General features: G+C 44.4%; 1 protein-coding gene across 1 annotated transcript in view; it reads right to left on the reverse strand.

Annotated features, from left to right (window-relative positions):
- The window catches only part of SHMT2 (serine hydroxymethyltransferase 2), a 78,696-nt gene that overhangs the window by 5,195 nt on the left and 59,525 nt on the right, over positions 1 to 13,976 (reverse strand). The window contains exons 10-11 of the mRNA XM_044285041.1: positions 13,574 to 13,729; positions 9,863 to 9,970 (exon numbers count right to left, since the gene is read on the reverse strand). Coding sequence (XP_044140976.1) covers positions 9,863 to 9,970; positions 13,574 to 13,729 — 264 coding nt within the window. The remainder of the gene's footprint in view (positions 1 to 9,862; positions 9,971 to 13,573; positions 13,730 to 13,976) is intronic.

Raw genomic sequence — 13,976 nt, forward strand, 5'->3', positions numbered from 1 at the left:
GTGATGAGCAGTCCTTGGGAAAGGATGGAAGGATGATCTCTTGGTCTCTGTGGAAGTCAGACACCACTTTTGGGAGAAAACCTGGGTCTAAACGTAGAACTATTCTGTCCGGGAAGATAGTGAGGTATGGTTCCCTGCAGGACAGCGCCTGGATTTCACCCAGGCGTCGGGCTGAAGTAATTGCCACTAGGAAGGCTGCTTTTAAAGATAGGTGCCTTAGAGATATATCCTGTATAGGAGAAAAAGGCGAAATCGTAAGATTTCTTAGGACCAAGTTTAGATCCCATTGAGGCGTCCTAGGAGTTAGGGAAGGTCTCAATCTTGAGGCAGCTTTTATAAACCTCCTTATCCACCTATGACTGGCCAGGTCTCTATCATAACAAGCCCCCAAGGCCGAGATCTGTACTTTGAGAGTACTTTGTCTAAGGCCCAGGTCTAACCCTCGTTGGAGGAAGTCTAGCACCTTTTTAATATTTGGAGAAGAGTTCACGGAAGGAGTCTGGCCTAGCCAACTACAATATTTTTTCCATATTTTAAGATATATTGCAGAAGTAACTTCTTTCCTGCTGGACTTAAGGGTGTTAATGACCTTTTCTGATAGCCCTCTGCTTTTTAGGATTTCGCGTTCAGGATCCAGGCTGATAGTCTGAAAAGACCTGGATTCTGGTGAAGAATCGGACCCTGAGAAATAATGTCCTCCTGTGGGGGGGGATTATCCAGGGTTCTTCCAGAGCTAGTTTTTTAACACTGGGAACCAATTCCTTTTTGTCCAGTAAGGGACAACCAGTATTACAGTTACCGGGTCTGATCTTATTTTCTGCAGCACCCTGGGTATTAATGGCCAAGGGGGGGAAGGCATAGGCTAGATCCCAAGACCACCTGACTGAAAATGCGTCTGTCGCCCAAGGGTTGTCTCTTGGGTTTAGGGAGCAAAAAAGGGATGGACCTTTGCGTTCTTTTTTGATGCAAACAGGTCTATCTTGGGGTTCCCCCACCTTCTGGTAATCTGATCGAATACGATTGAGTTTAGGGCCCATTCCCCGGGATCTATGGTTACTCTGCTGAGAAAATCCGCCTGTATGTTTTCTGTACCCTTTAGGTGGATAGCTGTGATGGATAGAACGTTCTTTTCCGCCCAGGAAAATATTCTTCCCGCCAATTCCTTTAGGCTTGACGATCGTGTGCCCCCCTGATGTTTCAGGTATGCCACGGCTGTTACGTTGTCCGAGAGGATTTTTAGGTGTTTTCTGGAGACCTTGTCCTGTGCTACCTTCAGCACCTCCCAGATTGCCCCCAGTTCTCTGTGGTTTGAGGAACATTTTTTCATGGCGTCCGACCAAGTGCCCTGGTAATTTAGCGAGCCTATTTTTGCTCCCCATCCTGTACCACTTGCGTCCGTGTAAATTAGAATCTCCGGATCTTTTACCCAGGGTACACCCTCTTGCAGGTTTTCCTCTTTCGTCCACCATTTTAAATCTGACTTTACCTGATTCGGGATGGGGATTTTTTTCTCTACAGAGCATTGTCTTGTCCCAGATTCTCAGGATCCAAGATTGGAGAATCCTGGTGTGGGCCTGAGACCAAGACACCGCTGTTATGTAGGAGGTCATTGTGCCTAGGAGGCTCATGGCATTGCGAATGGAGCACTGGGATTGGCTTCAGAATTTTTGTGTTTTTTCCGTAAATGACAATTTTTTCCCGAGGGAGGGATGTCACCTGGGAGACCGAGTCCAGGATTACCCCCAGAAATTTCATTTTGGTTGAGGGGATTAAATTAGATTTTTTTCAGGTTTATCACCCACCCCAGGTCTGAAAACCTGCGCATCAGGTCTCTGGTAACGCTGGTTGTCTCCAGCTCCGAGGATCCTAGGACCAGAAAATCGTCCAAGTATGGGAAAATTTTTATCCCCTCTGCTCTCAGGGGGGATATCATTTCTACTACTAGTTTTGTGAATACCCTTGGTGCAGATGAGATTCCAAAGGGTAACACGGTGAACTGGAAGTGTCTTACAACTCCTGAGCTGTCCGCTAGGGCAAACCTGAGGAATTTTTGTGATGATCTGTTTATGGGGACGTGATAGTACGCGTCTTTTAAGTCTATGGACATCATGAAGTCTCCTGTTTTGATCAGGGGAATGATGGATGTTATGGATTCCATTCAGAATTTTCTGTATGTCACTGCTTTGTTCAATTCTTTTAGATTTATAATAGTGCGGAAGGTACCATATGGTTTTTGTACCAGAAATAGACTGGAATAATAACCCCTTCCTTTTTCTGAACTTGGGACTTCTGTCACAACGCCTGAGTCTAAAGGTTGCAGGATACCCTGCCAGATCTTCTCTATAATTTTTGGGCTGTGGGAGGTTATTTTGAACCTTTTTGGAGGGGCTGAGGAAAATTCTATCCGCTAACCACCCCGAATTATGTTTAGGGCCCATGGATTTTTTGTAATTGACTCCCACTGGGACAGAAAATTCTGCAGTCTTCCCCCTACTCTGGCGTCATTGTTTATCTGCTTGTTTGTTTTCGGGGTTAAGAAGGAACCCTCTGCCTTTTCCCCCCTTCTGGTAAGTCCATCTACCCCCCTTTCCTTTGCCCTTATAGGGTCTAGTTTGAGGGTCGGAGGAACGAAAGGGCTTCTTTTTGGTCTCTTCCGGGAACCCCTTCTTTTTGTCTGCCGCCTTTTCCAGGATAGAGTCTAATACAGGCCCAAAAACGTATTCCCCAGAAAATGCTATGGAGCATAATTTGGCTTTTGATGCTCTATCCCCTCCCCAGGCCTTCATCCACAAAGCTCTTCTTGCAGAATTGGTGAGGGCCGCATCCTTAGCGGCGAACCTCACTGATTCCGCCGAGGCATCCGCCAAGAAGGCCGTGGCAGACCTGAGGAGTGGGATAGAGCTCAATATTTCCTCTCTAGGTGTCTTGTTTTTGATATGTTCTTCAAGTTCGTTGAGCCAAAAACACATAGATCTCGCGACTGATGTTGCGGCTATGTTGGTTTTGACCCCAAACATAGCAGTCTCCCAGGATTTTTTTTTTAGGAGAGTCGGCTTTCCTCTCCATTGGGTCCTGTAGTTGAGAAGAGTCCTGAAATGGGAGGGAAGTCTTCTTAACTACTTTTGCTACTTGGATGTCTATTTTGGGGGTCTCATTAAATAATTTGACGTCCGCTGGATCAAACAACCACCTGTTTCTGAATTCACGAGATACACCCAGTCTCCTCTCAGGGTCAGTCCACTCGTCTAAAATCATGTCCTTTAAATTTTCATTCATCGGAAAAACATCTCGTCTAAGACGGACCTCGGTTTCTTCACCTCCCCAATGCCCATGGTCGCTCTGACAGCTCCCAATAGCTCTTCCATATCCTCGGAAGAAAATAAGTATTTTTTACTATCTTCCGTTATCTCACCCTCTGATAGAACGTCAAGATCCACATTCTGTCTAGAGGTGGAGGCATCCTCGTCCATAATCTCCAAAACAGAGGAGGATGGGGTGGATAATCTAGGTTTTTTTGTAGGAGGTGTGGACGGGACTGATCTGAGGGAGGCCAAGGAGGACTTAATTTCGTTCTGAATAAGTGTTTTGACCTCAGACAAAATTGACGGTTGCTCCTCTTTTATAAGATCTTTAATGCAACTCTGGCAGAGCTTCTTTTTATAATTCTCAGGAAGCCTTTTATTACAAGTTGCACATCTTTGTACTTTAGACCTTGTTTTGGGCTCTTTAACTCCCTATAAGAGAGGAGCAGCCAGGTATCAATAGACAAAAGAGTCAAGTAAAGTCAAAAGGATACATTATTTTGTCTTTTCCCCACAGGGGAACTCACTGTTGGAGTCGCCGAGGGAGTTTCAGAGTCCATCTGGGCTGTAGGGGCGTCCAGGGCTTCAGGAGCAGACATAGGTGCTGTTATGCGTCCGGAGGCAGATCGATGCCACTGCCTGTTTGAATCTGCCGCCACAAGTAGTCGGCCCGGCGACTGACGTTATCGCCGTGCGCCCGTCCAAGCTCCGCCCCCAGCCGCCGGGAGTAATGCTGAGGCTTCCACAGAGTCAGCGTTCAGCATGCTGCTTCCCTGCGGTCAGCTTCCTCAATGTAGGGAAGGGGGACCACACTGTGGGGAGGGATACAGGCTCCTGGAACAGAAGCGAGATCGCCTCCATCTGGATCCCCTGCCCAGCTTTGGACCAGACCGCAGGAGGGCAGGGGGAGAGGACAAAAATCCTCAGGTATTTCTAAAATAAAAAAAACTTTCTTCACCTCCACCAGGAGGGCTCTGTGTGGTTGACCCCAGTAGGGACAGGAAACACTGAGGGTGAGTGTGGTGGCCTTTTAAACTCTGTGTGTTCCTGCCCCTACAGAGGTCAAGGGTCAATCTCATAGTAAGCCGTCATGGTGGACGAAATGGAAATGTGTGCTAGAAAAAGGTGCACAAACAGGGATAACCACAGCCTTGAAAGGATTGTCAAGAAAAGGCCATTCAAGAATTTGAAGGAGATTCTCAAGGAGTGGACTGCTGCTGGAGTCAGTGCTTCAAGAACCACCACACACAGACTTATTCAGGACATGGGCTACAACTGTCATATTTTTTGTGTCAAGCCACTCATGAGACAATGTCAGAATAGTCTTACCTAGGCCGAGGAGAAACTGGAAGAATTGGACTGTTGCTCAGTTCACCAAAGTCTTGTTTTCAGATTAAAGTAAATTTAAAATTTCATTTGGAAATCAAGGTCCCAGAGTCTGGAGGAAGAGGGAAGAGGCACACATTCCAAGTTGCTTGAGGTCCAGTGTGAAATTTCCAGTCAGTGATGGTTTGGGCAGCCATGTCATCTGCTGGTGTTGGTCCACTGTGTTATATCAAGTCCAAAGTCAGTGCAACCGTCTACCAGGAAGTTTTAAAGCACTTCATGCTTGCCTCTGCTGACCAGCTTTATGGAGATGCCGATTTCATTTTCCAGCAGGACTTGGCACCTGCCCACACTGACAAAAGTACCAATACCTGGTTTAATAACCACGGTATTATTGTGCTTGATTGGCCAGCAAACTCGCCTGACCTAAACCCAATAGAGAATTCCATAACACCTCACCAGTGCCACAGGATCATCACCTCCATGCCATGCAGCACTGATGCAGTAATTCAAGCAAAAGGAGCCCTGACCAAGTATTCAGTGCATATACTGTACATACTTTTCAATAGGCCAACATTTCTGTATTAAAAATCTTTTTTTAATTGGTCTCATAGTATTACAACTTTCTGAAATACTGACTTTTGGGTTTTCATTAGTTGGAAGCCATAGTCATCAACATTCAAAGAAATACATCACTGTGTTTAAAGGGATTCTGTCACCTCTTTTTACCTTATAGAGCTGCGGACATGCACGGCTAGATCGACGCTAGCATGTCCGCAATATACCTGTCCCATAGCGCTGTGTGCTTTTATTGTGTTAAAAAAATGATTTTAGAGATATGTAAATGAGCCACTGTGGTTTTTGACGCAGCTGTTTTTTTAGGAGAAAAAAAACCTGAAGAGGATTAAGGAGGAGTTGAAGTTCTTCCTTTTACAGGTGCATCACAATAGATTAGAACATCACTTCACTTTTTGAACAAAATTTCAGAAATTAGTTAGAATCATATATTATATAGATTCCTTAAAGGGATTCTGTCACCTTGTTTTAGTTTATAGAGATGCGGACATGCACGGCTAGATCGCCGCTAGCATGTCCGCAATATACCTGTCCCATAGCGCCGTGCGCTTTTTATTGGGTTTAAAAAAAATGATTACATAGAGATATGTAAATGAGCCTGGTAAGGTGCCCAAGGGGCTGTACTAACCTTCATGGTGCCCAGCCATCCCCCCTGTGAAGGAGCCCACCACCGCCTGCGTCCTCCAAATCTCCTCCTTGCTCACAGTTAGAGTGCATGCCCAGTGCCGGTATAGTGTTCCTTCCCTGTGCTGGCATCAGCCTCAGGGAAGGAACTGCGCATGCGCAAGCTCACGCATCACGAGATTACAGCACTCCTTGTGAGCAAGGAGGAGATTCGGAGGACGCAGGCGGTGGTGGGCTCCTTCACAGGGGGGGATGGCTGGGCACCATGAAGGTTAGTACAGCCCCTTGGGCACCTTACCAGGCTCATTTACATATCTCTAAAATCATTTTTTTTTTAAAACCCAATAAAAAGCACACAGCGCTATGGGACAGGTATATTGCGGACATGCTAGCGGCGATCTAGCCGTGCATGTCCGCATCTCTATAACCTAAAACATATAACCCTGGTGTAAATGAAAACTGAAATGTGGAAAATTGATTGGCTTCTGTGGGCAATTAAGCCAGTTTTAATAAATCTCCTCCACTGAGTGCAACTACCCTAAGAGGTGTCCCTTTAAGTCTTCATATGCTATTAGATGGTCATTCATTTTCACTATAATACATCGAACAGAGAGACTTTCTTGGTCTGAAAATATGTTGTAAGATTAATTATCCAGTTCAAGCAAAGCCAAAGTATCATGTAGATATTGGGAAAAAGAGAAAGGCAGATTATAAGAGATCAACTGCTTTACTAATCTCCTGACCTCACGTGAAACATGCGTCAAATTGTTTGGTTTCCCACAGAAGAATTTGTTATTGTAGGAGATGAGAAAGTGGCTTCCAGTGACCTACAGGAACCTAGAAACTACTTGTTGTCTACAGAAGTGTTTAGGTTTGCTACTAGTAATCCTGCAATTAAATAGCTTTCCTTAAAGTAAAATTCTCACACAAGCCACCCGCAGTGTACACAAGATACTAAAACCCCAGCTATTAGCTTAAAGAGGCTATCCCATGATGTAGAAAAACTAAAATGATACATGATATAGTACATGACAATATCTTTCTGAGAAAACTACAACCAGACCTGAACGCCACATGGAACCAGAGCCTCCCCCATTTATTCTTCCAACTGCTATGCTAGATATATCAAGCTGGCACCTAAGGAGGCATGTCCTTTCTGCTGCAGCTTTCTCCCTGTAACGGTCACAACTGCTAACTGTAAATATGGCTGATGGCAGTTGAATGGTGGAACTGAGCACGTGCATCCACCTCAGCAAGGTGGACAGAAAAATTAAATGCTTACCTCATCACTTCCCATTCCTAACCCCACCTCCCGTTACATGAGTGACAATCTACAGATCCTACCCTCCTCCAGACCCAAATCCCGCGCATGTGCAGAACCAGTCACCTCACACTGATCATATAATGTATACTGCGCAGCTGCGAGACTTGGAAGAGAAGGGGTGGAGAGGAGCAATCGTAGAGGGGGTGACTTATTCGTTTGTGGGCACGGCTGCACACCAAGAGTCAGGGAACGCTGGACTCCTCTCTGAAGGATGGAGGAGACAGGACTCATCTAAGGTGCGTTTACTTATATGGCGGGAACATTTATTTTAGGTTTTTCTCTGAACCGATAGTTCGTTCAGAATTGATTTTAATATCATTATTAATGTATTAAAAAGTATTTATAGAAAAGTCAGTGGATAAATAGGCTTAGAAAGTGATGGCAGGGATATTCCCAGCTCAGATCAGAACATCTGCCTTTTTTCTGCACATGTGGTGCCTGGAGTTACAAGCCAGCCAGGTGGGCTATGCTACGCTGTTCCCTTACGTAGACGAGAAGCCACAGAAACAGAGCAGTCCAGTGAACTACACCATTTCCATAACTTGGGACATATGGCAACAGAGCAGTGCAGCCAAGCAGCTGGTTCTATACCTCTGGCCACCCTGGATGCCACTAAGTATTCCCGTAGCCATGAATAGCTGAGATGGGAATACCCCTTTGAAGGGTTTCTGTCACCTCAAGAATGGGTATTAAGCTTTCTGACATTAGCGATGTGCTAATATCAGCTAAACATAATTATATTAGTGCGATCTCACGGCCTATAGCCTTTATTGAGAAAAACAAAAAAACTTTTATAATATGCTAATAAGGCTCTAGGGGCGGGGCAGGGGGGGGGGTTGCACCTGCTCCTAGAGGCTCCGTTTGTCCTCCTCTTTTCACGCCCTTCTCCTGATTGACAGGGCCAGGGAAGCGCTGCTCTCCTCCCGCCAGCCATGTCTGCAGGGTAAATCTTTCACCGTTCAGTATTCGGCGCAGGCGCAGTGAGGAAGCCAGCAGCCGCCGAGCGTCCTTCCCTCACTGCGTATGTGCCGAATACTGAACGGGACAAGATTTACACTGCAGACACGGCCAGCGGGAGGACTAGTTACTTCACCACAATGAGCCATAGTGCTGCCTCATCCTCCTCTCTGCTGGTCAGGAATCATGATCCTGAATACAGGTGAATCTCTGTGTGAATGGAGATGAGACATGAGAGGAGGGTTGTGTGGCTAATGAGCAGCAACTCTCGTTTACAGTCTCCATTACCACAGTCTGTCCTGTCCGTCCTCTCTGTAATTCATGTCCCCTCATTAACTAAATTCCCCAGAGATTAAGCTAAAGTTCTTATCAGCTGTATTCAGGATCATAATCCCTGACAAGTAGAGAGGAGGACGAGGCAGCTCTTTACCTCAGTGTTGTAAAGTAACTTGTCTTCATGTGTGATCAGGACAGGTTTTGTGTGAACTAATAGTACAGCGGCCATTTTATTTGCCCTGATTGTTCCCCAGACAAAACGAGCAATTATAACTAATGAAAGGTATTTGAGACTATATTTATAATAAAGTAATATTTGAGTATTTTAATTTTCTTAATTCCTGGAGAACCTCTTAAGCTCGATCTCTATAGAGATGCAGCACTGTCATATGCGGGCAGTATGCTTTGTGGCTTAGCAGAACATCTTATGGCACCGAATATTACACATGGGTAGGCCACAACACAATGCAAGACCAGAAGCTTTAGCGTTGTCTGTGCACTGGTCAATCTGAATGAGAAGCCTATTGGCCAAAAATTATCAATACCAAAAAAAAAAAAAGAAAAAAAGGGGGTCACTTATTTTGGGTGCTACACTGGTTTTTGGTGTAAAAAGAGGTCGCCAGACCATGTTTTGCAACTTTTCGAACACCTGTGCGACATTTTGTCAAACTGGTGTTTTTGTGCAGCGATGGGGCGCAGCATGGAACGGGCCAGGGAATCGTACCCACCACATTTACCATCTTTTACAGCTGGAAACAGGATAAAAGCAGAATGAAAACTACTCTAGTCGGGGCTGGAATATTTAGTATTCACCCTGGGTTCAGACCTGAGCGTTTTACAGCGCGTTCCTACGCGCTGTAAAACGCACAACAGGCAAGAACCAATGATTCCCTATGGGAATGGTTCTCACCTGGGCGTTTTACAGCGCTTACAATCGCGCTGTAAAACGCCCGACGCTCAAACAAGTGCTTGAGCTTTTTTTTGGGCGTTTGTCGCGCGTTACCGCACATAGATATTCGGGAACGCGCGACAATGTGTGCACGCCTGTCTCTGTATGCGCGATTGTAAACGCCCGTACAATCGCGCATACAGAGCGCTCGTTTCAGAACGCTCAGGTCTGAACCCAGGGTCAAGGTGCACGGACTGCCAGAGGTGCGCCTGAGCATCGACATAAGTTAGGTTTCTCCACCAGTGCAGGGGGAAACAAAGGCAGGCGTAGAAAAGACATTACATATGAATGCCTTCTGTTTTTCACACAAGCCCCATTCACTTCTATGGTGTCAGGGCTGCGTGAAAATGCACAATATAGAACACGTTGCGATTTTTCCAGAATGCAAAAATGTATACAGACATGTACACAGACCTACAGACATGTACACAGACCCATTCAAATGAATGGGTCAGGATGCAGTCCGGATGCTATGCGTTCACAAGAACCTCCTCGTGTGAAAGATCCCTTATACCTATTTTCACGTACCTGTCTTGCTCTTCACATCAAGTCCAATAGCAATTCCTTCGTCAATAAAATCAACCACTTTTTTGAAGTCGTCCTCTTTAAAATTGCGCGAGGTGAGAGCAGGGGCACCTAAAGAAGAACGACAAGATAACGCTGCCTTGTAGCTTCATATAATTCACTCATTCCTTGGAAAAAAGACCTAAAACTAAAATAGTAAGCAGCACACATGATCTAGAAAGAGCTTGCAGCACTCCCCATCTATTCTTCGCTCACTCCATTCACCAAAGACCAAACCCAATATGTAAGGTTCTGCTACTGTAGATATTTTTCACGTGCACGTCCACAATCACGTCTTCCAGATGTCAGTGTGCGTCTCAGAAAGCCGCTACAAATAGCGGTAGACACCCGTTCTGCATATTCTGGTGAAACCCAGTTACATTTTAGGAAAAGTGAGTTAAGCATTTTTATTTTTTATTTTTTTTTAACTAAAGCCGGTGACATCAGTGGCAAGACTGATACCGATGAAACGGTGAGGGTATATGTTCACATAGAGGTTTCTCACGCTGGATTTCGGTGCAGATTCTGCACCCACAAACTGCACTAAAACTTCATGCCAATCATCTCCATTGACTGAAATGGGAAACCTGCTGGTTCATATATACACAGCGCTGTTTTTTTCCCCCCAATCGTGGTTTTTAAAATCGTGGCATGGAAAATAGAAGCCACATACATTCTTAGTGCGGATTAGTCATCAAATCAAAAAACTGAGCTGGAATAAAAATTGCATCCAAAAAGAAGAAAAAATAAATAAAAAATTATAATAATCTTGAAGCGATTCCACATCAGTTTTTAACTTTTCAGCACACAGAAAACTCCAAGTGAACATGCCCTGACAGTCTCACAAAACAGCTTGTGACACGAGGTTCCCGGGTAAATGAAACAGTCGTGGATAAGAAAAAAATAAAAATAAATATTTTTTAAGTGGAGATGTAGCAGTTTTCTCTCCTTTTATGTTTCAGCCCTGAGTTTAGATTCAAAAACTGCATTAAAAAAAACCTGCTTGCGTGGCAGCACCCTTAGGTACATCTGGCCCAGCTGTCACCCAGGTGCCACACGAGTCAAGTGTTCCCGCATTCTCTAGGTAATTGCACCTTGCCCGTATTTGAAGGGCTGCCTGATCTACACTTTGCTGAGTCAGCAGCGTGAAGCTGTAATTGCTAGGTGGATGAATCCAGCAGATGGATGATAACTGCAGCATCTTTATGAACAATTACAACTATTAAAAGCATGTACAAGGATTTATGTTTACATCACCAAAATCCCCAGGGAAACATTGGAGAGTTTTTCCAGTCTTATTATTTTTTACGCCCTTCCGTACAACAGTGAAATCGGTGCAGATGTATATAATAATTACTTTTAATTGTGTTTTCAGCAGAAAAAGTAAAGGATCTGTGAGACAAAACATCAAATCTAGTCATATCTGGTCAGTTGGGAGGCTACCAGTAAGGTTCAGTGACAGAAATGCAGGGGATCATGGGGGAACTTCACTGCTGGCAGCCCTCAAATTCATTTTTGAAAGCGGATATGTTTCATCTCTTTAAAAGGGACACTCAGACTTTGACCGCATCATAGAAATTGCAGTAAGGTATCATCCACTATGCAAAACAGTCTCCCTACAGTCACGTGACCCAAACTGACTTGCCGATTCACGCAGAATCTACTGTGTAGAATGGAGGTCTACTTGTCTAGGAGACTCCCATCCAGGCCCTTATAGACTTGCATAGAAAAGGACACTACTGGTCTACCCGAAAGCAAACCGGTCAGTTTCCTGATCAAGTGACCAACCTGCGGACCCCAATGGAGGCTATATTACCTAGAAGAGGTGCATGGTGAGTAATTTCACCATACTGGTTTATATGATGCCCTATACGAATAGGCAAAAGAATATATATATATATATATATATATATATATATATAAAAAATTGTTGAGGTGTCGCTTTAAGAGGAGCTCTAACCTCTCCTGACATGACTCTCAGAAAATACCTGCAATCCCCATGAAATAATTCTTGAGCATCTTTTGCTCCTCTGTTAATCCTCCTGGAATTGTATGCACAAATTGATGACTGGAGTAACCATTCCCCTGGTCAATTGGTTGCTTCCCCCCATAGCCCAACAATGCCCATTCAGCGCTGATTATGTGATTATGACAGACTGTAGGGGAGGTAATACCCAGTTCTCAGTTTATTTGTACATTATGACATGTCAGAACATTAACACCTAGCGGTCAATTTATTCATACATTTCAAGTAGGAATAACAGAGGAACAGCACAAAAAAAAAAAAAATGTATTAAAAAAAAGAGATAGAGAGATATAGATAGAGATATAAATATATAGATAGAGATATCTATCTCTATCTACATATACACACACACACACACACACACACACACACACACACACACACTCCATAGTTGTTACAGTATAGGGAGTAGAATTATATACTAAAATAAACATGTCCAGAAAGCTGACATGTCCTCGAATATTATAAAACATTGGCTACCTGGAGCCACCATTAGGGGGAGCTGACTGCATTTGAATTTATGCAGCTCCCACTGAACTCATCATGTGGGAAAATACATGTGCTGCATTTTTTCCGCTTGGATGCCATTTCTACCACCCAGGGGGGCTAATAGGTCTTAGGTCTCGTTCACATTTCCATGGCCAGCACACGTACCCATTGATTTGAATGCCTGTTCACACATCAGCTTTTTTACTGACCAGGGGTCAGTAAACAAAATAATCACGAAGACATACACTACTTTGATCCGTGATGCAGACCAAACATGCTCATTGAAAGTCTATGGGTCTGTGAAAATCACGGCCACAACACGGATGGCATCTGTGTGACGTCCGTGGTGCATCCACTTTTCACTGAAGACTAATAAAAGATGCTGTGGAAATTACTTTTCAGGTCAGCAATGTCCGTGGATTACGGATGACACAAGGAGGCTATAAAAAAAAAAAAAAAAAAAAAAAAAAAAAAAGGGAGGACACAGACCAAACTGATCCTTCATGGACATTTTCACAAATAAAACAATCCTTTTTTTCATGGACTTGAAAGTGAATACGGAAACGTGGACAAGGCCTTACTCGGCTGGACCCCTGACAGCAGCACCATCTTGAGCTGATCGTTTGCGTGCCCAAGGACACTCAATAGCACCCTGGAGGCGTTGCTTCATTTAAAGGGCTTATCTACACAAATCTCTTCATAGTCCATCAATCAGTGTAATGCAATTTTAAAGGGATGTCCCATATACAGGCAACTTATCCTCTATCCACTGGACGGGGGGGATACATGTCAGATCGGAGGGGTTCTGACCCCATAATTAAAGGGGTTGTCCTATTAAGACAAGCTATCCCATCCACAGGGCTAGGGCATACATGCCTGACCGGCAGTAATGAGAAAGGGGAACCCGTGCTCCTCATATGATTGGAGTGGCAGACACGCATAAATATCCAACGCTCCATTCAACTCTATAGGAAATCTGGAGATAGCCCCCATTCTAGTGACTGATGTTCAGACACGTATCCCTTTATACTGTGGATAGGGGATAAGTTGTCTTAATAGGACAACCCCTTTAACTGAGGGAAACTTAAAATGTAGATACTGTCCATTATTTGTCATAGTTTCTGCTCCTGGTTGCGGCACAGACAATTTCATAGACTTACCCAGCCTTAGGCCACCAGGAGTAATAGCGCTCTTATCTCCAGGACATGTGTTCTTGTTGGCGGTTATGGACACCAGCTCCAGCACCCTCTCAGCCCGGGCTCCATCCAGACCCTTGGGCCTCAGGTCTACTAAAACCAGATGGTTATCGGTACCTCCTGAAAAGAGATGGAAACTATACGATCAAAGCCCAAATAAAAATCAATGGCCCCGATTCATCACGCCTTCAAATCTAGAATTCTGGCTTCAAAGAGTCGCAAAATAGGCTTTTACAACTTTTTTGGCTCACTTGCGCACAAAATTTAGTGACCTTTTGTATTTTTACACCATTCACTCCAGTTTTGAAATATGGACTGAAAGTGGCTGTTAGCTATGTTAATGAGTTTCACTCCAGATTACCGAGGG

The sequence above is a fragment of the Bufo gargarizans genome, chromosome 3 (assembly GCF_014858855.1).
Source record: "Bufo gargarizans isolate SCDJY-AF-19 chromosome 3, ASM1485885v1, whole genome shotgun sequence".
NCBI lineage: Eukaryota > Metazoa > Chordata > Amphibia > Anura > Bufonidae > Bufo > Bufo gargarizans.